At 38.6% G+C, this 27,939-nt stretch overlaps 4 protein-coding genes across 7 annotated transcripts in view; 3 read left to right on the plus strand and 1 right to left on the minus strand.

Moving 5' to 3' along the window:
* Nucleotides 1-27,939, plus strand: part of LOC137491238 (uncharacterized) — a 1,025,816-nt gene that overhangs the window by 793,720 nt on the left and 204,157 nt on the right. The gene's annotated exons all lie outside the window — the stretch shown is intronic.
* LOC101886704 (uncharacterized) overlaps nt 1-27,939 on the plus strand; it is an 847,011-nt gene that overhangs the window by 793,720 nt on the left and 25,352 nt on the right. The window lies entirely within an intron of this gene.
* LOC137491231 (uncharacterized) overlaps nt 1-27,939 on the plus strand; it is a 498,327-nt gene that overhangs the window by 6,498 nt on the left and 463,890 nt on the right. The window lies entirely within an intron of this gene.
* Nucleotides 8,708-26,767, minus strand: LOC137489479 (protein NLRC3-like). Of its 3 annotated transcripts, none has more exons than XM_073947370.1 (12): nt 26,705-26,767; nt 24,072-24,122; nt 23,119-23,226; nt 22,475-22,550; nt 21,162-21,357; nt 18,840-20,622; nt 13,858-14,031; nt 13,585-13,758; nt 13,272-13,445; nt 11,110-11,283; nt 10,236-10,282; nt 8,708-9,863 (listed from the first exon to the last, which is right to left on the minus strand). In XM_073947370.1, exons 2-12 carry the CDS (start codon nt 24,113-24,115, stop codon nt 9,337-9,339), a joined length of 3,477 nt encoding a protein of 1,158 aa, XP_073803471.1. In that variant the 5' UTR covers nt 24,116-24,122; nt 26,705-26,767; the 3' UTR covers nt 8,708-9,336. The 3 variants fall into 3 exon arrangements, with proteins under 3 accessions (XP_073803471.1, XP_073803472.1, XP_073803473.1); XM_073947371.1 differs by having other exon boundaries at nt 24,072-24,183; nt 26,705-26,746; XM_073947372.1 differs by lacking the exons at nt 13,272-13,445; nt 13,585-13,758; nt 26,705-26,767 and having other exon boundaries at nt 24,072-24,177.

The raw sequence follows: 27,939 nt of genomic DNA on the forward strand, positions 1-27,939 counted from the left end.
GAATAAGGGGAGGAAAGAGGAGAAACATCATGTCAAAATTGAGGAAAAAACTAATTTACAGACTGATGGCATTTTGAAATGGAGAGACCAGAATCGTTTCACCTGCACTCAGTGTGGAAAGAGTTTTGGAAGAAAAGGGGATTTTTTTAAGATTCACATGAGGATCCACACTGGAGAGAAACCATTCACATGCACTCAGTGTGGGAAGAGTTTCAGCCGATCATCACACCTTAATGAACACATGAAGATCCACACTAGAGAGAGACCATTCACTTGCACTCAATGTGGGAAGGGTTTCACCCTATCATCACACCCTAATCGACACAAGAAGATCCACACTAGAGAGAAACCCTTCACTTGCACCCAGTGTGGAAAGACTTTTAACTACTCATCATGCCTTAATGAACACATGAGGATCCACACTGGAGAGAAACCATTCACATGCACTCAGTGTGGGAAGAGTTTCAGCCGATCATCACACCTTAATGAACACATGATTCATACTGGAGAGAAACCATTCACATGCACTCTATGTGGGAAGAGTTTTGGAAGAAATTTCGATCTTAAGACTCACATGACAATCCACACTGAAGAGAACACATTCACATGCACTCAATGTGGAAAGAGTTTCAGCCGATCATCACACCTTAATGAACACATGAAGATTCACACTAGAGAGAGACCATTCACATGCACTCAATGTGGGAAGGGTTTCACCCTATCATCACACCCTAATCGACACAAGAAGATCCACACTAGAGAGAAACCCTTCACTTGAACCCAGTGTGGAAAGACTTTTAACTGCTCATCATGCCTTAATAAACACATGAGGGTCCACACTGGAGAGAACACATTCACATGCACTCAGTGTGGGAAGAGTTTTGGAAGAAAATAGGATCTTAAGATTCACATGAGGATCCACACTGGAGAGAAACCATTCACATGCACTCAATGTGGGAAGGGTTTCAGCCGATAATCACACCTTAATCGACACATGATGATCCACACTGGAGAGAAACCATTCACTTGCACTTAAGCCGCGGTCACACTGGACTTTTCTCCCCATAGATTTCCTTTCATAAGCACGGAATGGGTCAGACCACAAACCAAGTTTGTGTGTTAAGTTTCGCAGTTCACTGCGTTGCAAAGTTTAAGCTTGGTGAACTCTGACCCGCGAAATCTCAACACTTGACTGTGAGACCAATTAAAGATACAAACATGACCTCTATGGACAGAAATGTAAAATATGTACCAATCGCTCACTATTTTATGTCTAATCATCTTGTTTAATCCCGCCCCTTTTCGCAGCGCCAAACAACACAATTTTGCATGCTCAAACTCTAGTGTGACCGCAGCTTCGGTGTGGGATGAGTTTCAACAACTCCTCAGACCTTAATAAACACATAAAGACCCACACTGGAGATAAACCATTCACATGCACTCCGTGTGGGAAGAGTTTCAACCAATCAGCAAACCTTAGTGAACACATGAAGATCCACAGTGGTGTGAAAAAGTATATGTGCTTGAGTGTGAGAAGACTTTTATTACAAAATTGAAACTGCACCAGACGTTTCACACTTGAGAGACCGTACAAGTGTTCACACTGTGACAAGAGGTTTAATCAGTTACCACCTCTGAAAACAGAAGAAGATTCACACTGGAGAGAAACCGTACAGATCTGATGAGTGTCTACAGAATTGGACAAAAGTTGCAGACATGACATGAATGCAGCAAAACATTTTCTCATGTGCACAGGATGTTTCGTGTCTGAATAATGTTTGAAAAGGCTGAGTGACGGTATACTGTTTTCCAACACTCCTACACTGCAGTAGGTGGGGTTGTAAATGTGTTGTGCTCCTCAAGTTTACTGTAAACTCAATGATGGCGGCTGAAAGAATAGTTTCATAAACATCTGGCAAACAGCACCTCTGCGGATTAAAATCTCTCTTTGCAAGTGATTGTACAGGTGCAGATACATCTGTACTCCACTCTCCAGTGTATTCATGTAGCTAGTGTTGTTTTGGATGATGTTCTCTGTCTGACTCCCTGAATGAGTAGCTTCACTGGGAAAACACCGCACATCAAAGAAGGTGGAGCTCCAGGACAGTTAGTTTGCATATACCAGGGCCTCAAGTTTAGAAAACCCATTCAATTGTCCTATGTTGCATCTTTTATTTGTAAAGTTTCTTTACTTCTAGGATCAGGATTCTTTCTAGTTTACTACATTTACTTTTTTGAGTAGAATACAAACTTGATGAATATTTGATGATTTAGGCAGAGCGACTGGTATTAAAGAGCATATTGGTTAAAAAACTGTTTAAAAAAAAAAGGTAGAATCGTTTGTGAAAATACTCTATAATACCATAAAATATCATATTAAAATGTTTTACAAACTGCAAAAGCACAAATTTTTAAGAAAATGTGTCTGTTTTCCTACTTCCGAAAAGTCCGCTTTTGTGCCCGGTGACATCAGAAGAGTGACTTATGTAACAGGTATGCGTTGTTTACAGTGGGGCAGAGGAGCTAACAGCAGAAATGGTTGTTAGTTTTGGTGTAATTTATCATCATCGTGCTATTTTATGACGTTTATGGGAACTGCACAAACTACAGTCTGTCAACATATCAAGTCCACAAGTTTCATGTTGCTATTTTGGTTCATGAAATGGGATGAATCCGAAGACTGATAGTAGACGCGAAAACGGCGAGAAACACTCCTGGATCAGTCGGAGATGCAGCTCGATGAAAACAAGAGCTGTACACAGTAAGACAACTCGTTTTTCATTTATGTTTGTCAACTTTTAAGTCAATGAGCATGATTGAGTAATTTGAAGCAACTCAATGTGTTTACTTTGGAGTAGACTAGCACTGCTGCTAGCTTGTATTGTTAAGCATATTAAATATACTTTTTTAAAGTGTGTAAAAATGTTAACATATGATAAGATGGCTAGTAGCATCAGTTTGCTAGTATAATAAATGTCTTGTATAGTTACAGCATTGTGACTTTGTTTGCTTTTTGGTGTGTTTATTAGACTTTGGGAGACATGCTGACGCGGAGCTGAAGGCTTTCCACGGGCTTCTCGCTCAACTGTGCTTCATTGTAGGCTCACGGAGTAACTTCAACTAAGGTAAAGTTGATTTTATATTCGCACATTTGTTTAGTGACAGCTTGTGTGACACACTCTTAGTATTGTTTACCATAGTACTTTGAACATAATGACTGAAATCACACATAAATATGAATTAAAAACAACATTAGCACATAAATGGAAAAAAAAAACTAATTTAGAGGTCTTTAGAATTGCGTACAAAGACAGTATGTCCAGCTATATAAGGGCTCTAAAATCTGCCAGGGCCGAGCACCTGCGCAAACTGATAGAAAATAATCATAACAATTTTTATTTAACACCATTGCTAAATTAACAAATAACTGATCAACTATGGAACAAAATGTTCCACCGCAAATAAGTAGTGATGACTTCATGAATTTTTTTCAGTGATAAAATAGAAGGCTTATACTCCAAATCCTGTAAATATTTCACTGAGTCATAATAATAATAATAACCTACATTGCTTCAAAATCATAGAACAGGAAGAGCTAGATAAAATTATAAATAGCTCTTAACCAGCTACGTGTATGCTGGATTCAATTCCAACAAAATTACTGAAAGAGCTGCTACCTGCTATAGGAGAACCTCTTCTTAACATTATCAACTCTGCTTTATCTATAGGCCATGTTCCAAACTCTTACAAGCTAGCTGTTATTAAGCCTATTATTAAGAAACCGCAACTAGACACCAACAACTTAGCTAACTATAGGCCTATTTCAAATCTTACATTTATGTCTAAAATACTAGAAAAAGTTGTTTCCACTCAATTATGCTCTTTTCTGCAGACGAACAATATTTTTGAAGTGTTTTAGTCAGGTTTCAGGGCTCATCACAGTACAGAAACCGCATTAGTGAAAATAACCAAAGATTTACTCTTAGCTGTTGACCAAGGATGCATCTCGCTATTAGTTTTACTCTATCTTAGTGCGGCATTTGACACCATTGACCACAATATCCTCATAAATCGCTTAAAGTCTACAGGTGTCCAGGGACAGGCTCTACAATGGTTTAAGTCAGGGGTTTTCAAAGTGTGAGGCGCGCCTCCCCTGGGGGGCGCCAGAGCATGTCAGGGGAGGCGCGGGAAAAAATATAATATAATAAAAATATAATTATTAAGTTTAATTATTGTATGTATTTTTTATTATATTTAAACGTTTATTATATGCCTGCTAATACAATGGGTCGGTTTCTGAGACCCACCCCGATTCAAAGCTGTAATGAAGTTCACGGCCCTTTGGCCGCCGGGAAGGAGGCGGAGAACCGAAGCAGTTTTAAAGTGATTTATTAATGACAGTGACGGCAGCTCCGTCTAAACCAAAACAAACGGACGGCAGATCCTCACGGAGACTGCCGTCAAACTGAAAGCAAAAGTAAAATATGTCCGGGTCCGGTCCTCTCTCGGCTTCCTCTGCCCTTGTTCCTCCTTTTATGATCCAGAGCTCCTTCCGTGGGATCTGAGGCAGGTGCTTACGCGGTGGCCTCACTCCGTTCCCACGGCGCTCGGCCACGCCCCCTCGCCACAAAAGCCTTCAAGTTCAGGGCTTAAACCCAAAAGACGACGATATGATGATCAGTATTTGAGTTTATGATTTGCGTGGACAGGACCAGCTGATGAACCACGACCTTTATGTGTAGTTTGTCAAAATATTTTGGCTAATGACAGCATGAGACCCACTAAACTTCCACTGTTTTGACTGGGATGGACAGTTCTATTCATATTGAACCATCATCCTAGTTTTAAAAACGTTATATTAAAATACTTGTTATTACTCTGTAAATAATTGCACTTTTATGCAAATGATGATAAAAGTGAGTTAACAGTCTGGCATCTGTCTGTGTCTTTATATATACTGTGTGTGTGTGTGTGTGTGTGTGCGCGTGCGTGCGTGCGTGTTTGGGAGGAGGGGGGCGCCAATGGATAAGTTGTGTCAAAAGGGAGGCCCACTGTCTTAGACTTTGAAAAACCCTGGTTTAAGTCATACTTAACTGACCATTACCAGTTTGTGAATATTAATGGACAGCCTTCACAAGTCAGCCCAGTAAAGTATGGGGTGCCTTAAGGATCAGTTTTAGGCCCTTTGCTGTTTATAATTGACATGCTACCTCTGGGAGACATTATTAGAAGACATGGGATCAGCTTTCACTGCTATGCAGATGATACTCAATTATATATTTCAACTATACCTGACGAGACGTCTGAACTGTCTAAACTAACTGAGTGTATCAAAGACTGGATGACCAACAAATTTCTTCTCTTAAACTCTGACAAAACAGAATTATTACTTATTGGGCCTAAATCTTGCACACAGCAGATCTCGCAACTCAATTTACAATTAGAGGGATACAAAGTTAGCTTTAGCTCTACTATAAAAGATCTGGGTGTCATATTAGACAGCAATCTAACTTTTGAAAACCATATATCCCATGTCACAAAAACTGCCTTCTTTCATCTGAGAAATATCGCTAAATTACGAAATATGCTATCCATCTCAGATGCAGAAAAGCTAGTCCATGCTTTTATGACTTCAAGGCTGGATTACTGTAATGCTCTATTTGCTGGCTGCCCAGCATCCTCTATTAACAAACTTCAATTAGTACAAAATGCAGCAGCCAGAGTTCTGACCAGGTCTAGAAAATATGATCATATCACACCAATTTTATCCTCCTTACACTGGCTGCCTGTTGAGTTTCGTATTGAATTTAAAATATTACTTCTCACCTATAAAGCTCTAAATAATCGAGCTCCTGTTTATCTAACCAACCTTCTGTCTCGCTACAATCCAGCTCGCTCTTTAAGATCTCAAATTCAGGGCTTCTGGTAGTACCTAAAGTAGCAAAGTCGAGTAAAGGAGATCGAGCCTTCTCTTTCATGGCTCCTACACTCTGGAATAGCCTTCCTGATAACATCCGAGGCTCAGACACACTCTCCCAGTTCAAAACTAGATTAAAGACCTATCTGTTTAGTAAAGCATACACTCAATGCAGCACTTAGCGGGTTTCCACAGAAGTTTCTGCATCTTGCTTATATACACTATGAACAGCAGCTACGCTAATTTTTCTCCTTTTTCTCCATTTCCACCTGGTGATACTCATCCCGAGGTCCTCAGATTATGCAGAGTCACTGATTGGACCCAAGACCAGCGACGAGATGATCCCAAGGTTTCCATATCCGGGACCAGGCCGTATCCTGAGCTGCTGCTGCGCTGTTGGTCATGGGGGAGTGGAGAGTATGAGACTGATTACAGTGACGCTCCAGGGACAGACGAGTCTTCACTGAGGCCATCTTCCAGCCTCCACTGCTGAGACTGCAGCTCTGCACAAGACTTTTGGCCAGCGGAGAAATTAAAATGGTCGTGCCCAACTGATTCTGGTTCTCTCTAGGTTTTTTTTCTTCACTCTCCTATAGGTGGTTTTTTTCCCCTCTCTGCTGTCGCCACTGGCTCGCATGGTTCAGGATCTGAAAAGCTACGCATCGATGAATTTGCTCTACAGTGTTTGGACTCTCGGTAATGATTTTAAACCACACTGAACTGAGCTAAACTGAACTGAACTTAAACACTAAAAACTGAACTACCCTGATCCAGTGAGAGGGTGCTCGCTGCAGAGCCATTTGAGGAGAGGTGAGCTCCAGAGAGGGGGAGCATGAGCTGTCGCTCCTCCTCCTGTAAGCTGTTTTAATGCGTACACCAACCCCACCCCTAACCCTACCCCCAGTGACATCACTCATAGAAGAAGTGCAAAAAAGGTGGAGCTCAAGCTTAAGCTCCCCCTCTCTGGAGCTCACCTCTCCTCAAATGGCTCTGCAGCGAGCACCACTTGGATCCAGTTACTATGACCATTTACGTTAAGCTGCTTTGACACAATCTACATTGTAAAAGCGCTATACAAATAAAGCTGAATTGAATTTAATCAAATATTATACACACGGGCGTAAATCCCGGGGGGGACGGGGGGGGGACATGCCCCCCCCACCCCCCAACCCCCCCCCCCCCCAAAAAAAAAACTATTAAAAAAAAAAGTGAAAAAAAAAATATCTAGCTAAAATAATTGTCTAAGTAGAAAGAAAACCGCATTTATCATTTAAAATGCATTTAGAAACAGTTGAGTTCCCCCTCCCCTTCCTCTGAGTGGTTCGGTCCACTCTGTGCTTTCCCTCATCCCACCTACTCTCTCACACACACGTCGAGTGTGTGGCTGCGGCTTAGATAATGTTGAATTTTAGTTAGTAAGTAGGGGGTTTTATCCACCTTAAATAAAGCGATTCTCTTCAATGTAGTTAATACAGACTCGTTCATAAATTAGTTGCGGCAAAAATGCTGATTAAAGATGTAATTGTCCATGAATCTGCTGTATTAGCGTTAAGTTAACTTGTTGCTAACCCTAAAGCCGTTCATCCTGCATTGTTTCATTTGTGACGACTTGGCATAATGTTAACTTAACATTAACGACCACAATTAGCATATTGTTCAGTTGTGTATTTGCTATAGAGCACTGTGCACACTAACCCCACTTTATTTTTTTATAATCAGTTTCTATTCTGCTTAAAGTGACTCAATTAATTTTTTTGAATGTTTTCAGATTTCACAGGCTCACTGAATTACAATATGATCTGTCATTTTAAAGTTTTAAAGTTAGTTATTATGAGTATGGGAAATGTCTTTTCCTGCATTTATTCTGCTCCAGGAGTCAGACTGTTGACTGTAAACAACACAACAAACAGTGCAATAAATAGTTTTGAAGAAAAATTTGCTGTCGTTGAACCTGAGAAAACTTTGACAATAATCATAATGACGTAGTCTCCATGCTATACTAATAATTATGATGAAACCATTTTTAACTGTGGGAACATATCTTTATTAGTACAGTTCGGCTGTATTATTTGTGTCCCCTTCAAAAAAATGTTTGAAAGAAATTTTATATTTATTGTCCCCCCCTACTGTTAAATCAGATTTACGCCCATGATTATACAGGAGCAGAATGTGGGAGATTATTAGCATTGTTTTTAAGATTGTTTAACTCTTGTTTTACTTAATAAAGCTTAAAGCTCCAAATTTACCTGCACATTTAGCTTCATTACAATCAGAGACAGTTTAAGAGCAGCAGTCTTGTGTGTTTAAGACTTTATTTCAGCTCTAATAACTTGTTTTAAAATGCTCAATCACACTCAATCTTCAGTATTCTGAGAGGCAACAAGTCATAACTCTGCATTGTAATACTGTCAAGGCTTTACATGAGTAAATAATTGTGAATAATATGTGTGTGTGTGTGTGTGGTCTTGGTTATAGAAGAAAAACTGCTGAAACACTCATCAGAATCTCAAAGTAATAGTGTCATCAAGTGTGTTAGTGATGGAGAAAACTCAACATGTAATGGAGATTTAACTCTACTGTTGGTGTATTTGTGTGTCTTATGATGATCAAACTCTACATTAAGGTGTCGTTAATGTTAATTCAGAACAGTAAATGAATCTTGTAGAGCATTTATGAATCCTAGTTACTGACTCGTAATGAATGAGAGTGATCAGACATTTACTGAAGCATTATTAATGCACAGTTGTGCTGGTGAACATCAGTTAATGCACTGAGAGTCAACAAGAACTAACAGAGAACAACTTTATTGTCATCAACTAACATGAACAGATCAATAAATACTGGAATAAATGTGTTTTTATTGTTCAGTTCAAGTCAAATCATGAAGAAGAAGAAGATCAGAAGAGCAGAAACAAACGTCACACTTCATTTCTCCTTTATTCATTGAGCTGCTGGATTTCTCTACAGTTGATTCAAGATTTGACAGAGATTCAGACATTTCCATGTTCATCATCACATTCTAATATCAGCAGTGGATTTGACATTGACTTTTATTATTTGTGCTCAAACAACAGAGAAACAATGAAGAAGATCAATCTGTAGACAAGACTGAGCTGATCTGAACACAGCAGCATCCTGGAGGACACTTCATCAACAACAATGATGACACTGATGAAGACTGAGACGCACACACACACTCACACACACACACACACAAGCACACGCACGCACGCACACACACACAAACAGACTCTCACACACACACATGCACGCGCTCTCACACACGCACGCGGACACACACACAGACACAAATACAGACTTTCTCTCTCACACACACACAAATACAGACTCTCTCTCACACACGCACACTGCTGCTGACTGTTCCTGCAGAGGATTCTGGGTAAATCATTCGTCAGTCTTCAGCTCAGTTTCACTGATGATCCAGGATAAACAGTAAACCCAGGGCAGAGCGGCTCAGTGAATGTGGTCTGGACTGTGTGGATGAGGCTCATTGTGTCTCTATAGATGTTGTAGAAGATCAGAGTTCCTGCACTGTGATCCACAAACACTCCTATTCTCCTGCTGAACGGCTTTACTGGGAGAGCAGTGTCTGTGTTATTGTGTCTGAATATGAATCTGGAGGAAGAGCAGCTCAAACTCCAGGACTGAGCATTATATCCAAACAAACACTCAACACCTCCTCCCTTCCTCCTGATGCTCTTATATGACACTGATATATATACACCAGCATCTCCACTCCAGTCAATCTCCCAGTAACAGCGTCCACACACACTCTCTCTGCACAACACCTGCTGATGAACATCAAATCTGTCTGGATGATCAGGATACGGCTGATTCTCACTCACACACTTCACCTCTCTGTTCTCCTCAGACAGAATGAGTTCAGTGTGTGCTGTGTTTGGATCCAGAGTGAGGAAACAGACATCTGAACACAAGAACACACACATTTACAACCACAGCTGTGTGTGTGTGAGAGAGAGAGAGAGGTATGTGTGTGAGCTTGAGAGAGAGGAAGTGTGTGTGTGTGTGACACATGCCTGCGTGCCTGTCTGTGTGTGTGTGTGTGTTTGTCTGTGTGAAGAGTGTGTGTGTGTGTGTGTGTGTGAGAGAGACAGAGAGTGTGTGTGTGTTGTTTGTGTGTCCACATGTGTGTGTTTGTGCGTGCGTGTTTGTGTGTGTGTGTTTGTGTGAGAGTGTGTTTATGCGTGTGAGTGTGTGTGTGTGCGCATATGTTTGTGTGTTTGTGCGTGTGTGCATATGTGTGTGTGTGTGTGTGTGTGTGTGTGTTTAGTCCTACATTTGCGTGGTCCTGCTGTAATCCTCGTGTGTCCTCCATGATCCAGACTGTAAACACACACAGATGGAGAGAATGAGCTGTTTAGTTTCCCCCTCAGCTAATAAGCTAAAGCTAGCACTGAGCTGCTCAGCTACACGCTCCAAACTCTTGAGCTAAAACACACAACACTTGTTGGTTGAGCCGGGATGCACAATGAATGTAACACAGTGCGTTCTGTTCCTCTGCTGTTGGTGAAGCGAGCGCAGATACTGCTCATGTTGATGGAGACACCCTGCTGCAACATTCATTTATTACAGTGATCACACTTAGCTTTGCCATCGTTCTTCAGCACATGCAGCCTTTGAGCACATGTTGCAGTCCATCTCTAAACTATGTTCAGATTATTAAAGCTGCTCGCCAGCGCCCAACTTCCTGACAGATTAGCAAGTGAAAAATACACATGTGTGCACAGAGAAGAGGAATCCAGATGTTGATTTTAGAACAAGAGTCTGAACATTAATCCAAGTGTCTGATTCCAGAATCTGAATCCATCTTCAATCCCCAACCCTATTCCTGACCTGATATTGTAGGATTCTTCAGCAGAAATGGAGGAAGAAGTTTCTCTGCTCAGCTCAAATGCTGAAACTGTACAGTGTGTCCCTCTTAATGTCACTGTAACTGAGCCAATACACTCCAACATTTACAGAGGAGATTCATTTCACACTCAATGATTTGCTCTTCATAGACATGACTGTAATACTCTACAAGCTGTATCTTCTGTCTGTCCTCACCCCATAACCCTCACAGAAAACTGAAGCTGATCACAAAAGAGCTTTCTAGTGTCTTTTTAAAGCCATTCAGTGTAAAAGCACAAGGCCAGTGCTGCTTCACCTACTTGAGTTTGTCCAGTGTGTAGTTTGGATCCTCCAGTTGTTCAGAGAGCAGCTTGACTCCTGAATCTCCTGGATGATTGTAGCTCAGATCCAGCTCTCTCAGGTGTGAGGGGTTTGAAGTCAGAGCTGAAGACAGAAAACCACAGCCTTCCTCTGTCACCATACAGCCAGACAATCTACAAACACAGCAATAGTCCACATCACACAGTTGGACAATCACACATCTCTTTGTGTTGTGAAGATGCTGACTGCTGTTTCTGCTCATGTCAACAGCAGTGATGAAAACACACATCCTGATCAGCTCTCCTTATTGATCGAGCCCTCGCATCAGCAAACACACACACTCAACAAGGACTCGACATCATCTGTAGAAGTGTACAGAGCAAAGACATTGTTCATAATACACCACATCAAGCTGTAAAGTCTGCTGTGAGGAAGAAGACACACTTGAGCTCAGAAGATCATCTTAAAGTCATGTATAAAACACAACAGGAAATGAGCTGATTTTATCATTTATATTGTGATTCTGTAGTGGACTAAAACAAAACAAGCTCAGACAAACACAAACCCGCTCTCTTAATGTGTTCATCACCTGCCCCACAGTCACATTCACACTGATGGTCCATTAGGGGACTTTTATTCTGTCAGGAGAGAAACACCTGATCAATATTCATGACTGCTGACTCTCCTTCACATTCAGCCTTTACCAGATATTGTTTTAGATGAGCGAGTAATCAGGATTATTTCAGACACTTTATCATGAGAATTTTATTTGTTTTCAAGAAACTGAAACTGCACAAATATGAAAGCAGCTTAAACCTTCAGCAGGACACAAAACAGCGAAATTTAACAGGGATTAAAACTGGTATAATGTTTATTTTTTGTTCTTGTTGTGGTTCACTTTCACACGGAAATGTTAAATGTTGAAATCCACAGACAGACACAACCTTTTAAATTTTTCAAAAAGTGAACTAAGACTGCAACTATTTGGGAAATCTATATTAAAGGTCTTCAAATATGATTTAAATTTAAAGTAATTGTTTTAACAGAACGAATTATTAAACAGATTTATTTATGACAATCATATTTTAGTCACCAAACATATTCAGAAATTGAAAGATAATACAATTAAATTCAAGCAAAATACTGCAAAAAAAAAAAAAAAAAAAAAAACTACAAAATTTCAGCTAATTTTTCCATTGTTTTGCTTGTCTTGTTTTTTTTTTCCTTTTTTAGTTTGTATTTAATATTTTTCTATAACATAAATCTGGGTGAACTAGTTTTTGGACTGCTATCTTAAGTTATTTTGTTAGATGAGCTCTAGATTCAGCTAATCTATTGTATATCCGCAAATGTAATACTTTAGAGCTTCCTATTAAAATATGAATTTAAAAGAGAGATTAGTGAGGGGTGTACTTATATATGCTGAGCACTGTATATTGTTCACCCAGAGTGTTTACATGGTCACACAGTAGTAATACAACAAGCATTTAGTTTGGGCTAGCTTCTGCAGATGGACATTGCTGTACACTGCCCTTGATGGGTGAGTGGGGGAGTGTCTGTTCTCTCTCCAAGTGTAAATTATTCATGAGCATTGTCACTCACACATACAGCTGAAATCACACAAATCAATCTTAACAAAATGTAAACCATTGTAATGTTTTCTTTAAATGAGAGAACAGAATAATTTTCACATAATTGTGCAGTAAATATTCTAGCCTACAGGACTGCTTACTCTAAAGTCTTGTTCAGGCACATTCAGTTTGGTTTTTGTACCTTATTTCAGCTACATTTTTTCTCTAAAACCTACTAACCACACATAATATTTGTTTTTAAAAACACAAGCATGTACATCTATATTTCTCACATATTATTGTAGCTCAGTTTGTGCTGAATACAAGTAAAACACATGTTGGCCAGTACTGTGTAATAAGTAGCTGAAATAAGCACAGATGTCAGGGCATGTCAAAACATCTCAGGGACCCCAAAATCACCTCAGACCTGTGAGGGTTAACTACAGGTATAGCATGAGCAGTGTGAAACATCATTACTGATAAATTCCTGTTATCTGGGTTTATTATCACCCAGGGTTAACATGTTCAAGCATGAAAAGCTCTAATATGAAACTTGTTTACTAGTTATTTTAGAGTGGAGAATCATTTACCTCAGTGTCTCCAGTTTACAGTTCACAGTCTTCAGTCCATCAGAGAGCTTCTTCACTCCTGAATCCTGCAGGTCATTGTTACTCAGGTCCAGCTCTCTCAGCACACAGTTTGAGGATTGTAGAACTGAAGACAAACTCTCACAGCACTGAACAGTGAGATTACACATGGCCATTCTGAGAAAGAAGAACACAGGTTACTAAAAACCACACTGTTAATGTGATCTGTCTGATGTAACAAAAAAACAAAACAAAAAAGATCAATCAAATAATCAATCAATCAATCAATCAATCAATTAGGTGTTTAAACTCAGACCTCAGTGTCTCCAGTTTACAGTTTGGAGTCTTCAGTCCATCAGAGAGAAGCTTCACTCCTGAATCCTGCAGGTCATTGTTACTCAGGTCCAGCTCTCTCAGGACACAGTTTGAGGATTGTAGAGCTGAAAACAAACTCTCACAGGACTGAGCAGTGAGTTTACATATCACCAATCTGAGAAAGAAGACAGATTACATTTACAGTGTGACTTTTAGTAATTCATCTGATGTAAAATAAAAAACAAATCAATTAATGGGTTGCTCTAACTCAGACCTCAGTGTGTCCAGTTTACAGTTTGGACTCTTCAGCCCATCAGAGAGCTTCTTCACTCCTGAATCCTGCAGGTCATTGTTACTCAGGTCCAGCTCTCGCAGGACACAGTTTGAGGATTGTAGAGCTGAAGACAAACTCTCACAGGACTGATCAGTGAGATTACAGCTCTGTAGTCTGTGTAGAGGACAAGCACAATATTTATGTGGTCATCTGGGACCTCATTGATTAACAATGCTTGCTCATAAAAAGGACACCAGCTTTCCCCCTTATGGTTGTATGTACTAACAGTAGTGTAACACAATATACCGCTATTATAAAAGTATAGCGATACCCTAGCACTCAAAATGATACGATTCAGAATTTTTTAGTACCAGTACTTGTCAGGGTTTTGGATGGGAAATGGGGAAAAAGGAGTGAGGACTCAAATGCAGGGAAATGGGAATTTACTACATAATAAAAATAAAATAAAATGCAAAATAAACTACCTCGAGGGGAAAAACATTAACAAAACAAATACATGCACATACAAACAGGACTGGGCAGGCTGGCAAGGATGAGGACTGGAAACACGACAGGACAAGACTTCAAACAACGACATGTGATGACGAACTGGCACAGGACAGCAAACTAAAGGGGTTTATAAACTGTAGGAAATTAACACACAACAGATGAATAAAATTAACTAATAATGGGTAAACAAGTGGGGTTGGACTTAACAATAGACGGCAGAGCGCATGACAGACAAGCCATGTGCTCACATAAAGAGGACAAGAACATGCAGCCAATGAGAGTACTCATTAACCGCACGTTCCAGACAACACAAGCACAACACTGAAGCACACAACAAAAGCACGTGACCACAATGTAAACACATAGCCACATGCTTTGACAGACGCAAGACACGAGCACACGATGAATGAAAACACTCACCATGCGCTCACACACGCAGCGTGCATGCTTCATCCCAGCGCCGACCAAAACCGAAACCAACTGGATTGAGACGCTGGGAATGAAACACCACGCTGCAGACAGACGAAAACACAAACACGAGTACAAGAGCGCGCACATCTGAGGCACGAGACACATGAGGCACATGAGAAACAGGACGAGACTGAGCTAGTGTCCGAGCTCTGCCACCAAAACAAGAATTTACAAGACCAGAGTGGCAGAACCCTGACAGTACTTTTAAGTGACAGCTGTAGTTGTGAGTGCTTGTCAATAGGGGGCAGTGTGGGAGCTGTGCGCTTCTTCTATGACAGGGGTTTTAAACTCGTGGCCCAATATTCATGGAACGATAGTTTGTGGCCCCAGCCTTCATTTGAAAGTTTAATGTTTGATATGTATGACACTTTATAGTTTTGTTTGTTGAGCTGAACAAGCCCACCAATCACGGTGGGGTATATGGCTCTCGGGGGCGGGACATTAGCTCAACTTGATGCAGACCGAGAAACATTTTCCAATGAGTGAAAGTTACAGCAGCGTTGCCATGGAGTGTTTTCCACTGTTCCTACTGGCTGCCTTGTTTCTATTGGGCACATGCGGCAATCATCCCAGTGCGCTTCATTCACAACACTTCAAAAAAAGTTGCGTAAGTTGTGTAAGGATTCTGTTCTGGGAAATGTCAGATATTTGTATAAGGGCTGCAACAACTAATCAATTAAATCTATAAAAATCGATTACTCAAAGCTTTGGCAGTGAATATCATATTCAAATTTTATAGTTGATTAGTTTTTGCATGTCACGGGAACATTCGCACACTGATAGAGTCTCTCTCGCGCCATTATACAGAGTTTGGTACCTCATAGATAGGGATGAGGAGGAAGGGAGTTCAACAGCAGGTGTGTTGGCTGGTGCTGAGCCAGAGAAAGACGTGTCATATCATCACAATTATGTGAAGTTTTTCAAACTAATTTCGAGAGGTGCACGTGATATGATTGACTGCTGTCCTCCCATCTACACTCATTAGTTAGCCAATCAGATCTATCCTAACTCACTATAAGTAGTGTTGTAAACTTCTAAGAGCCCAAAAAAACAGGGAGAATCTTTCGGTTGTCTTCAAAGCAGAATCCTTTTTAATAAGAAGAACTCAGCGTGGCTGTGGCGTCATCGAAAGCAAACTCTAAACTCCACAGCAAACATTACACATTTTATAGCATGAAGGTGGGGTCAGTCATGGTGGGGACAGTCAAACAAAGCATGCAAATGAAGTCTGGTTGTCTGCAGGGTGCCATGTCTTCTCCAGGTCTGATCTCATCAGTATAAAAGTACATCATTACAACAATGTGCAAATGATGTTCTGGAGACAGAGAAGACAATAGATACAGCCATGCTGTGAAACCGATAATTGCATCACTTTGGCTTAGCCTGTAGTCAGCAAGGCAAAGGTTAAATGTCCCTCCTAGCTGGCATGTCAATGAAATTATATAATTAAAAACCAAAGAATACAACTTTTCAGTTATACGTAAATTATTGTTCATTTGGAATTAGATGATAGAAATTTATATTTCCACAGTAGCCTAGCTAGATTTACTCCCTTATCTTCGTTTTCCGAAGAAGCTAACGACAGGTCCGCTCCAGCTCCTCCGAAAGTTAATCATGGACAAACCGTGATCCTCCACATCTCCTACTATTTTTCAACTACAATACCACACCACCATTACCACCATCGTCAGCATCTACGAAAATGACAATAACAATAACAACAGCGATGGTGGCGGAGATCACAACAGCATCAGTGCAGCTACAGAAAAGAAAGAAAGCTCCGCGCTCCCTGAAACACCAGCCCCATCTCAACAACACCCAGCCCAGCCTGGAAGTCAGCTCGAGACAGAGGCTCCAGTAAGAGGCCGAAGGCCTATCCACTCTAGCCAGATCACAATGCAATCCCTATATCCGCTATGTACCTTCTCCAGCATCATCATGCGTCACTCATATCCAACAACGACTGTCACTGAACTCCTCCAAACTCCTAGACGCCAGGACCACAATTCCAAGCCGCTGCATTAAACCCGAAAAAAATCGGGAAAACGAATCCACGTCTTCACCGACTCCGCCCCCCAGGACATAACACGCTCCTGCCATGCCCCTATCCCCAACAGACTACAGCCCCGCAAACACTCCACCACCCCGGAGCATCAAGGAAAGCATTAAAGCAATATTGGGTTCGGACATACTGCAGCAATCATTAATTCTATTAATTCCTCCTCTTCCTAACGATCTCGGCGCTCCCTTCCTATAACCCCACTAGCCGTCCACCAACGCTGAACCAGAAATCACAAAGTAATTAATCAAGAAAGAGATCGACAATAAATTCACGATCGGCTCCTTTTTCACGCTCCCCCTGTTTAACACATTCACATCAGCCCTACAGAAAAGGGCATTAGAACGTTTCTAAAAACGTCTAATAACGGCTCTTTCATCTCCTCATAATTCTGCCTTTTTAGCATTAACAGCATGATTCTGCCTAATGAAGATGCTTTAAATTATCACGACAAAAACAGAGCAATCTCTCTAATTAATCTAGACGGCTGCAATGCTTGGTTTGCAAGTCAACATTACCCCCGCCTTCCATTAAACCCAGATTTCTGGCATTAATCGGAGATCACAATTATATTTCGTAGTCCATTTAACATTCGGATGCAGAAGTAGCCCACACATTTATGCTTTAAAAAACTATTTGCTGGATTCTCGCCAATAACTACGGCATTTGCATGTAGTTCATCTACTAGAAGATTCCTGTATCTCTCCCCCTAATATCCTCCAGCCAAATTTAGTGACCCGTTTTCTAATATTGGCATTCCCATCGCGGAAGAACCTCTGGCGCACTTCTAAAGAATTCTTAAGCATCAATTTGGAGTGGCAGAATTTCAAGCATCCATAGGCTACTTGAATAAATCAACAAATTAGTTCCCTTTTATATTCTGAAAGAAACAAGATCATGCTAAGCACAAACTGCTGTCCATCTTAGGACACTCAATCTTCTCAAATTTTTTTTAAAATCTTTTTCACAAAATAAGATGAAAAGATAAACAAATTAAAATTAATTCATAATATAATTAATTTCTTTTGGAAAACCTGATGCGGCCCAGCCTCACCCAGACTCTGCCTTCAGCAGCCCCCAGGTAAATTGAGTTTTGAGACCCCTGTTCTACAGCAAACTGAGTGTGTGTGTGTGTGTGTGTGTGTGTGTGTGTGTGTGTGTGTGTGTATGTGAGTGTGTATGTGTTTTTGTGACATATCAGGACACAAATCTGTATAATGACATAGGTATGACACAGGTATTACAAAAAGCAGGTAAAATATGAGGACATTGGTGACGTCCTCATTTCTCAAAATGCTTATAAATCCCACAGGATGAGTTTAATCAGAGAGTAAAGCTGCACACTGACTGTGATTTTAGGGGTGGGGTGGGATGAGGGCAATATAATATATGGTTTGGGCTGTATAAAATGAATGTAAGTCTATGTAATGTACCCACTTTTCACAAAAACAAACGTGTGTGTATGTGTGTGTGTGTTGTGCTGATGAACTGAGGATTGTCCTCTCATACACTCTCTCCATAGTGAAAAAACAAGGAGCTTCTTTATTCTGTTAAACACAAAATATTTTTTAAGATGAAAACCATTAGCCATTGACCTTCATATAAGGAAGAACAAATGCTGTGCAAGTCAATGCTTACAGGTTTCCATCTTTCTTCTAAATATTTTATTTCATGTTTAACTTTCAGAAAGGTTTATAACCCCTTGAGGGAGAGTAAATGAGTAAATTTATATTGTTGGGTAAACTGTCCCTTAAACAACCACTGCCAACACATTAATCTAAATATTATTAAAAACAATCGGAAATATTAAATAATAAACGATTATTCACAGCATTTTGAAGTGCTGACAATATCAATATTGTGTATGTTCATTAACATGATGTATTGTATTATTTAATATCAGCAAAAGTCTATTTCTCAGATCAAAGAAATAAGGACTTACAGAGCTCTTTTGGAGGTTTTGATGACTGCTGATAGTCTGATGAGACACTCGTCTGATCTCTGGAATTTGTGAAGCTCAAACTCCTCCAGCTCCTCCTCTGAGGTCAACAACACAAAGACCAGAGCAGACCACTGGGCAGGTGAAAGGTGAGCAGATGACAGACTTCCTCTACTGAGGTGAGACTGAATCTCTTTCAGCAAAGTTTGGTCGTTCAGTTCATTCAGACAGTAGAACAGATTGATGGATCTCTCTGGAGACAGATTCCCTTCAAGTTTCTGCTTGATGTAGGCAATTATTTCCTCTTTGCTCTGGTCTCTGTCATTCTGCTGTGTCAACAGGCCTCGTAAGAGTTGTCGATTAGACTGAAGTGACAGACCGAGAAGGAAGCGAAGGTAAAGGTCCAGATGTCCATTCTCACTCTCCAGAGCCTTGTCCACTGCAGTCTTCAGCAAATCAGTCATACATTTAGTTTTGCTTTTTTTTTGTCTAAAAAACAATCCATGCTTCTTGTCACTGTGTTGAATCAAATGTTGATAAAGGGCTGCAATGAACTCTTGAATGCTCAAGTGAAGAAAGCAGTACATAGTACCAAGAATGATTCCCGTCTCCTCCTTAAAGATCTGGGTACACATGCCTGAGTACACCGATGCCTTATAGACGTCAATGCCACAGTCTTTCAGATCGCTCTCATAGAAGATCACATTGTTTCTTTCCAGCTGCTGGAAGGCCAGTTTTCCCAGTGAAAGGATGAGCTTTGGATCCCAGGAGACATCTGCTGTGTTTTCTTCATCATACTTTCTTCTGCTCTGCTGGATCTGAAAGCGGAGAAAGTGTGTGTACATCTGTGTCAGAGTCTTGGGAGATTCCTGCAGTGTTTCAGCATGAGCCCTGTGTTTCAGTTTCAGTATGTTCTGGAGAACAGTGTCTGAAATCCAGCAGAAGACTGGGATGTGGCACATAATAAAGAGACTCTTTGACTGTTTAATGTGATCAATGATTTCTCTGGCCTGATTCTGATCTGTGAGTCTCTTTCTGAAGTACTCCTCCTTTTGGGCATCATTGAATCCTCGTATCTCTGTCAGCCGGTCGATACAGTCAGCAGGAATCTTACTGGCAGCTGCTGGTCTGCTGGTGATCCAGATGAGAGCAGAAGGAAGCAGATTTCTCTTGATGAGGTTTGTCAGGAGAACATCCAGAGAGACTGCTGAAGATACATCACCACACGTCTCATTACCAGCAAAGTTCAGAGGAAGACGACATTCATCCAATCCATCAAGGATGAACAGGACTTTGAATCGTGTGCTTCTTGTAAGGTTCAGTCCTTTAGTCTCTGGGAAAAACTGAGTGATGAGGTCTTTTAAACTTTGTCTTTCTTTCTCCTTTAAGTTCATCTCTCTGAATGGAAGAGGAAATATGAAGCTGATGTCTTGATTTTCTTTCCCTTCAGCCCAATCCAGAACAAACTTTTGCACAGAGACTGATTTCCCGATGCCAGCAACTCCTTTTGTCAGGACAGTTCTGATCTGCTCGTCTTGTTCAGGTGCTTCAAACAAATGTTTGCATTCAACCTGTATCTCTAGTGACTGATGACGTCTGGAAGCAGCTTCAATCTGTCTGATCTCATGTTCAGTGTTGACCTGTTCACTCGCACCCTGAGTGATATAGAGATCTGTGTAGATGTTATTCAGAAGTGTGGAGTCTCCTTGCTGAGCAATTCCTTCAAACACACTTTGATATTTCTTCTTCAGGCTACATTTAAGCTGATTAATGAAGAACAGCTCACCTAAACACAGGAGCAAAGAAACAGAGAGATTTAGTCTTGACTTATTTGTAAGTGTCAGTCTGACAGATCTCCATGAGTAGGGCCAGACTGAACTTTCAGACATTTTTTGCAATTTCTGAGGAAAATTTAGTAAAATATCTGCAGATTACTGCATGATTTTGGGAATATCATAACTTTGGGATTATCATAAATAAAATAAAAACTAAATATATAAAATAATAAATAAAAAATAAAACCCTTTTAACTTGCAAAATAATAATAATCAATAATATGTAATGTTTACAATATAAATCCAATTAGATCCACTTAATTACTAAAAGCACAAGTCTCTCATATAATATATCTACTAAAGGACAGAAAATATGACTTTACAAACTGTACTGTAAATAAATCAGGATCATTTTCATATTTGTCAACAATATTACTGAAAAAAACTGAATAAATAAAACTGCACACAAGAAAATAAATAGACTCAATGATAAGCTAAAAATTTGTGGAAATCTGCAGGTTTCGTGTGGGTCTAGCCATTAGTCTCTTACCAAAAAGAGTATCAGCAGCTTGATCTTGCTTCATCTCTCTCAGGAAGAAGAGTGTGAGATCAAGGGCTGCTTCTGTGATTTTGCTTCTGTTCCCATTAAACTCCTTTACAAACTCTTGTCTGTTTTCGTCTTGTAAGATTTTCTTAAATTTCTCCAGTTCATTCTTCAGAAATCTGATCATTTTACTCTCAAGATTCTATGAGTGAAGAAAAGAGAACAACATTTAACCAAAACATTCGGTAACACTTTATAATAACTGCACACTATGAATCATTTACTAAGCATTAGCATCTAGTGAACTCATTATCTGTAAGCATTGACTCTAATAAGTGTTAGTCAGCAGTTCAACAACTGGTATTTAGAAAGCATAAATAGTCCTCACTTTAGATTAGGTCACAAAACTGGATGAAGTTGAGTTAATAAAGCATTATTAACATATTAGTTAACTATTAGTAAATGCTTGAATTATAAGATATATAAATGTTAATTTCAATAGTTTAATTATCATTTACTAACTCATTCTGAATGATCGTAAACTACTCTTAAATAACTGTTTTGGAAATAATGTACTTAATTTAGTAATGAAAAATAAATCATTAACAAAGTATGAAAGTACAAGTATTTAACACTTTATAAATGTGGGTGTAAGTCAAGAGTAGAATTTGTAGCTTCAGTTATAAACTGTTTACTAATGTTATTAACGTAGAGGTAATGTTTAACAAATAATGAATTCAATATTTGCTAATGCTTAATAAATGGTTCATAGTGTGAAGTTATTATAAAGTGTTACCAAACATCCATTTGCAACTACTGAACAATTGAAAATATAAAACATTATACTACAGGACTGTGCTTTATTTTATTGGCTGATCAACAATCTAGGGTGTGCACTTATTTTCAGATGAAGTAGATTCAGATAGGCATTGAGCACATTCATAAATGCTGAATGATCTTAATTATTTCACAGCTACAGAAGCCAAAAGTCACATCAAAACACAACAGAAGGTTTTGGATTTTCTCAGATAGCATGTTTTTTGTGTGTTTAAAATAACTAATAATTTGTGTGTATTTAAACTCTAATAGACATCTAAACATTGATGTTTTGGCTAAAACAAGACTTACATTTATCTGTCAGTGAAAATATATTAGTCATGAAAGAATAGCCCACAGTTGTGCACTATTTTATAATAATTCAATGAACTGGAGTCAATGATTACTTAACAAATTAATTGCACTACATTTTAATTGAGCAGTATATTTTTAATTAACTATTTTTATTTAATTTGTTTATAATAAATGAGATTTTTTCGCACCTGGAAGATCCACTGGAGATTGTCTGTAAAGCTCTTGTGAGTCACGTCTCCTGAATCTGGTAACTCATATTCATCACTGTTAACAGATAAAACTACTGTAATTATACATTTAGAGACAAACAAACAGATACAGACATATCTTACAAACACTGAAAATAATACATGTAGTGCTCATAATAAGGAGACCGTGGACAGATTTGTTACTTGAGTTTTCTGTTACATTGAGCTTAGAAATAGATAATTGTCTCTGTCAGACCTGTCAATCACAAAGTCATTATTAGAAAGTAGCTTTGAAAGTTTGATTTACAGTTCATTATTACTTATACTTTTAGCTACAAAACAACACATCTACATTTACCTTCAAAAGCTTCATCTTTATTTAGATATACTTACAAAACAGTTTAGTTATAAACTTCTTCAAAACATCTTATGTTCCACAAATGAAATAATTGACAGAAATCTGATATTAATATTGACTGAAAGATCCTCTGAATAAGACGCCAGGTGTCTGTAAATGTCTTAATGAATTACTAAAGTCATTTGATTAATTTAAACAACTGATTTAGTCAGGAATGACTCTCTCTACTAAATTGTTATTTTACACAAAACTGTTGATGTGAGCAATAATGTAAAACACACAATACCTTTTGGCAGATGATGGTGTTTCCCCACTGAACTTTGGTGGATTCCACTCTTTAGACAGGTCACTCTTCAGAGACACAGAGCTGGACAAATGTGATCCTGATCTCACACTGAAGACACAAACACACCAGAGGAATAAACAGCAGGACAAACTTCAGTCTCCTTTACAAGAGTTTATCAGCCAAATATAAGTTTGTGTAGTTTAATTTAGGGGAAACTAATTATAGGCTCAAACATAAAAAAATGTAATTAAAAAAATTATTAATATAAACTAACATAATGTCTTGGTAGAAAAGACGAAAAATAAATAAAATTCCCTTAACAGAACTACACAGTTTAACATGTATATCTGTATTAATCTGTGTGTATTGATCAAATGTAGCACCCTTTTGTTATGTTTGTGGCTGTTTTTACCCCAATGACTTCATATAATGAAGCAATATCAGCATCTGATCATGCAGTCTTGATTGATGCTGGTTGGAAAGAATTTTTACAGTTGATCATCAGATGTTAGCATTAACCCTTTAGATCAGCCTGAGCTGAATAGTTTCTGCATTTTAAATGGAGTTCAGTGGAGTAAAAGAGCATATTATATTGAGTGTGCAGAAATACTGCGTTCACTGTGTTCTGACAGCTGAGGGGCTTATTTTAATGTTCTCAGACATACATATCAAGACAATTGTGCAAAGATCTCTCTCACTCCATATAACTCCATATAAACTAAGATTTTTTACCCTACAACTGATGACAAACAGTCAAATGACAAATTGTACCTCTACACAAGGCTTTAAACCAGTAGATCTCCAACATTTTTCACCAAGTACCAGCTAAGAAGAAAATTGTACCATTTGACCATTTAAACAGGCAATAGCAACACAAATAAGTGCATTGTTGTTGGTTGTTTTTGTTCTTCAGAGAAAGTGTTGAAATAATGGTGTAAAAACAGAGTCAATACCTGTGTTTCTCTGAGAGAGAGTCCTTTACTCGCTCCTCTGCCATACTGCAACTAAAACACCAATGCAGACATTAGCAGAGCTTTGAGGAAACAATCAGCCGCTGACCATCACCTGGAGTTGACAATATACTGAGATGAAGAACAACAATCAATGCTCACTTCACTAACAAGACCTTACTGAAACAGGCCACATGATGAGGGAGACCACAAACTGACTTTCAGTCATCTCACAGCAGATAAATATACTATATATATATATATATATATATATATATATATATATATATATATATATATATATATATATATATATATAAACAAACTCTTAACATTAATGCAGTTGCAGGGATCAACAATAAGGATTGGATCCAACATGCGAGATGTTCAGCACAGTAGACAGAATCATTACTGATCAGTCCAGTGCTGTCTTGTCACTAAAGTTTTATTTGCCTGTAACTATTCGTCAGTTGCGTGCACATACAGTCTTAGAATGAAGAAACAATTGTGCCTTTAAGCCTTTAAATGCTACCTTCTCTGTGAAGTCGTGAACACCTTTTTGCTTTTCAGGTTCCTCTTATCTGACTGAATGTTGATTTGTATTGATTTATTAATAAAGTCTGCTAAGTGAGCCACTTTTTGTTAAATAATAATCAAATACCTGCACATTTTTCACACTGTTTTTTTGTTTGCAGAACAATTCAAATTTTACTCATTATATATTTATCAACATTTCTAAAATATTTAACAATTGTTTTTCAAGATCTTTGAAAAATGTAGTTACATTACAATTGTATTTTTTAAATTGTTCGTTATTTAAAGTATTTAAAGAAACGTTATGCTTAATTTAAAAAAGTGTATGTATACAGCTGATCGAAAAGTGTTTGTATGTTTTATCTATTGACACATTATTTAAAACATGTGGCTGAAGGATAGCTATTTTTTTATTTATGTGCCCAAAAATATTCTGGCAGGGCAAGTCAAAATCTAAACCACTGGCCGAGTAGAAAAAATCCTTAGCGTTAAACCCTGAGTTCGTTAAATAAGATAAGATTAAAAAATATTTTACATTGGATATATGCATATTATTTGTTACGATAACTTCCGTTTTAGCCAACTAATTATTTGTTTATTGACTTAGCAGTTAGTTAGTATTAAAACGTTACCAGTGAAATGCAGTTTAAGGATCATCCGCATTCTTCTGTTAACAGAAGCTCTGCTTTCACTTTCGATTTCCTGACTCTCTTTTTAAAGCTTATTTTGTGCTGAGTGAGCCAAAACTTATCGAGTCAGTCTCATATAGAAGAGCACAAAAACTTTCAATGGATTAAAAAATGTGAGGTTTTTTTGACAGTGTGTTAAATTGACCGTGTTTTGGCTCCGTGTTTAATCAGTGAATAAAAATGCTAATTTACTGTCTTCCAACAGGGGCGCCCGTAGACCCGCAGAAATAGGGCTGTTGCCTTGGTTACTGCAGTAAACAAAACAGTGAAACGCAGGAGGATTTTATATATATCATAAAATACATCTCAATATTCGCAGATTAAGTTCAGGCACTCCCATACAATCATACATTACATAATTCAAAATTATACAAAATGTAATACCTTGAAAAATAGCATATATAGTACTTTAAGGGCCTTAAATTACTCTAAATTGATTAACTTTCAATACTTTTTAAGACCCCGCGGACACGCTGCTACATGTTATGTGTGTATGAGTGACAGATTAGAAATGTGATCATATTTCATTGTCAGATTGATTCTTTTTCTGCTGGTTAATATATGCTGGATTATGCTGGATAATATATGTCTTATGCTGGATTTACACTAACAGCATGAATTATGTATTTGCGTGAATAGATTACACACAAAATCAATGCAAAAGCGTAAATCTCAAAAATAACATGACAGTGTGTTATTTTACTACGGTATCTGCAGGTTTGCGCACTAATCCAGAACTTCACACCCTTCCGATGGCAATGACAGCCCGACTACGAGAGCAGAAAAGAAAAATGGAAAATCACAATAATGTGTCATTATTTAGGGTTTGCTCTGACATCAGATTCAAATGCAACAACACAAACTTGTAGAATCGAAAATCAAACCAAGTGACAATTAACCATTTTCGAAGTACTCAAAAAAAAATGGAAAATGAAAGTTTGAGATGCATTTTTCATTTGTTTAATTTTGACGGTGTGAATTGAACAAAGCACTGCAAAGCGTTACACGGATCTATACGGACCTCTGACACCTCATATTTCACATTTGATGTATGACATATGTATATAGTTTATTAGGATAAGATCAGCTTAAGCCAATTACTCATTTATATATTTAGCTTGTTAGTTTAATGTTAGTTGTTAGTTTGGTTGTTAGTTTGTAGTCTGCTGACATTTAAGTGTTAAATACATTTAAGGAATGTCAGCAGTTTTTCTTCCTGCTTAACTGTAAGGGCTGGTTTAACTTTTCTTTCAATTTCATAACTGTTAATTTAAAGTTATATTTTGTGCTGATTTATGAAGTGAACATGATATTAAGGATTAAAAACACTTTCATAACATTAATAAATAAAGTGTTCAGACAAAGTGTTGAAATGACACGTATGAAGCGTAATGGTAAAAGTATCAAACTTACATGCAGAAGTACAGAAGCTCTTGTGAAGCAGAAACACAATCTGAGCTCTTTGACTCTTTCAGTTCTTCTTCCTTTTCTTCTTCTTCCTGGTTTATTGCCTTTCAGGAACTGAACTTGGAAGGTGCATTACTGCCACAACCAGACTGGAACACTTTTTGAAATCCATGTAGATATAAAAAAGACTGCAGTTTTATAAAACCATTTCTATTACTTTGAAAAGTACTGGAAGTTTTGTACAGTACATCTTGAAAGTATTCATAGCGCTTCAATTTTTCCACATTTTTTAATGTTACAGCCTTATTTCAGAATAGATTAAATTCATTTATTTCTCGGTGGCTAGCACTGTTGCCCCACAGCAAGGAGGTCCTTGGTTCAACACTAGCTGAGCCAGCCGATACCCTCTGTGCGGAGTTTGCATGTTCTCCCCGTGTTCGCATGGGTTTTCCCCGGGTACTCCGGTTTCCTCCCACACTCAAAAACTATGCAACAAAAGTTGAAGTCACGAGCACTTACTACAAACTAGCGCAACTAGTGATCTATTTTGGGAAGCTATCGAGAACTACCTGATCTCATATCCCTCCAAATGCTTATTGACCAGGCGGGAGCCTTGGGCTCATCTATCACCGAGCTCAGGTTTCTCTCCCGAGACAGCATGCAAAACTAGCTTAAATAGTCAAGCATTATCTAAGTGTGAACTCTTGAAAGACAGTATGAGCAGGCCTTCGAAAATTGTCTATTGTAGTTTCTAGAATACACGAGCATGTTGCTCCCAATATGAGAGGGCAAATCGCGCGCCTCCATAGGACATTATAATCTTGCGTGTAAAAGATGTGATATGTCAACAGCTAAGTCCACTTCAAAGAAACGAGGTACATAGACACTTGCATGTAATATAATTATACAATAAATTTACTTTTTCAAAAAACTTCACAATTCACAAATCATAGAGAATATGCAACAGCATTCCATATTGCATGGTGGTGCACTGTGTATTTATAGGCAAATTAAATCTGAATGAAATCACAAACTATCTTAACTGCGGTTCACAATCCATTTTAGTCAGTTTCATTGTTTTTCTATGTTCTGCCTTATTTATTCGGGTATAATTATGTCATGGTAGTTGTTCCAAAAGCTGGTTCCAAACAATATTCGGATTAAGAAAATTCAATGGAAGGGGATGATTGGGAGGCCATGACCATAAGGGCCAATAGAGGGACTTTGGCCAGGTCACCAGG

The sequence above is a fragment of the Danio rerio genome, chromosome 4 (assembly GCF_049306965.1).
Source record: "Danio rerio strain Tuebingen ecotype United States chromosome 4, GRCz12tu, whole genome shotgun sequence".
Lineage (NCBI taxonomy): Eukaryota > Metazoa > Chordata > Actinopteri > Cypriniformes > Danionidae > Danio > Danio rerio.

What these genes read in the sequence shown, in the direction of transcription:
- LOC137489479 (XM_073947370.1), bottom strand. Translation starts at nt 24,115, where the DNA reads ATGGCAGAGGAGCGAGTAAAGGACTCTCTCTCAGAGAAACACAG. An exon ending in AAAACCTCCAAAAGAGCTCT is followed by an intron (nt 14,032 to 18,839) that starts GTAAGTCCTTAT and finishes TCCTCTACACAG; the next exon opens with ACTACAGAGCTGTAATCTCA. An exon ending in TACACACTGGACAAACTCAA is followed by an intron (nt 10,283 to 11,109) that starts GTAGGTGAAGCA and finishes GTGTGTTTACAG; the next exon opens with TCTGGATCATGGAGGACACA.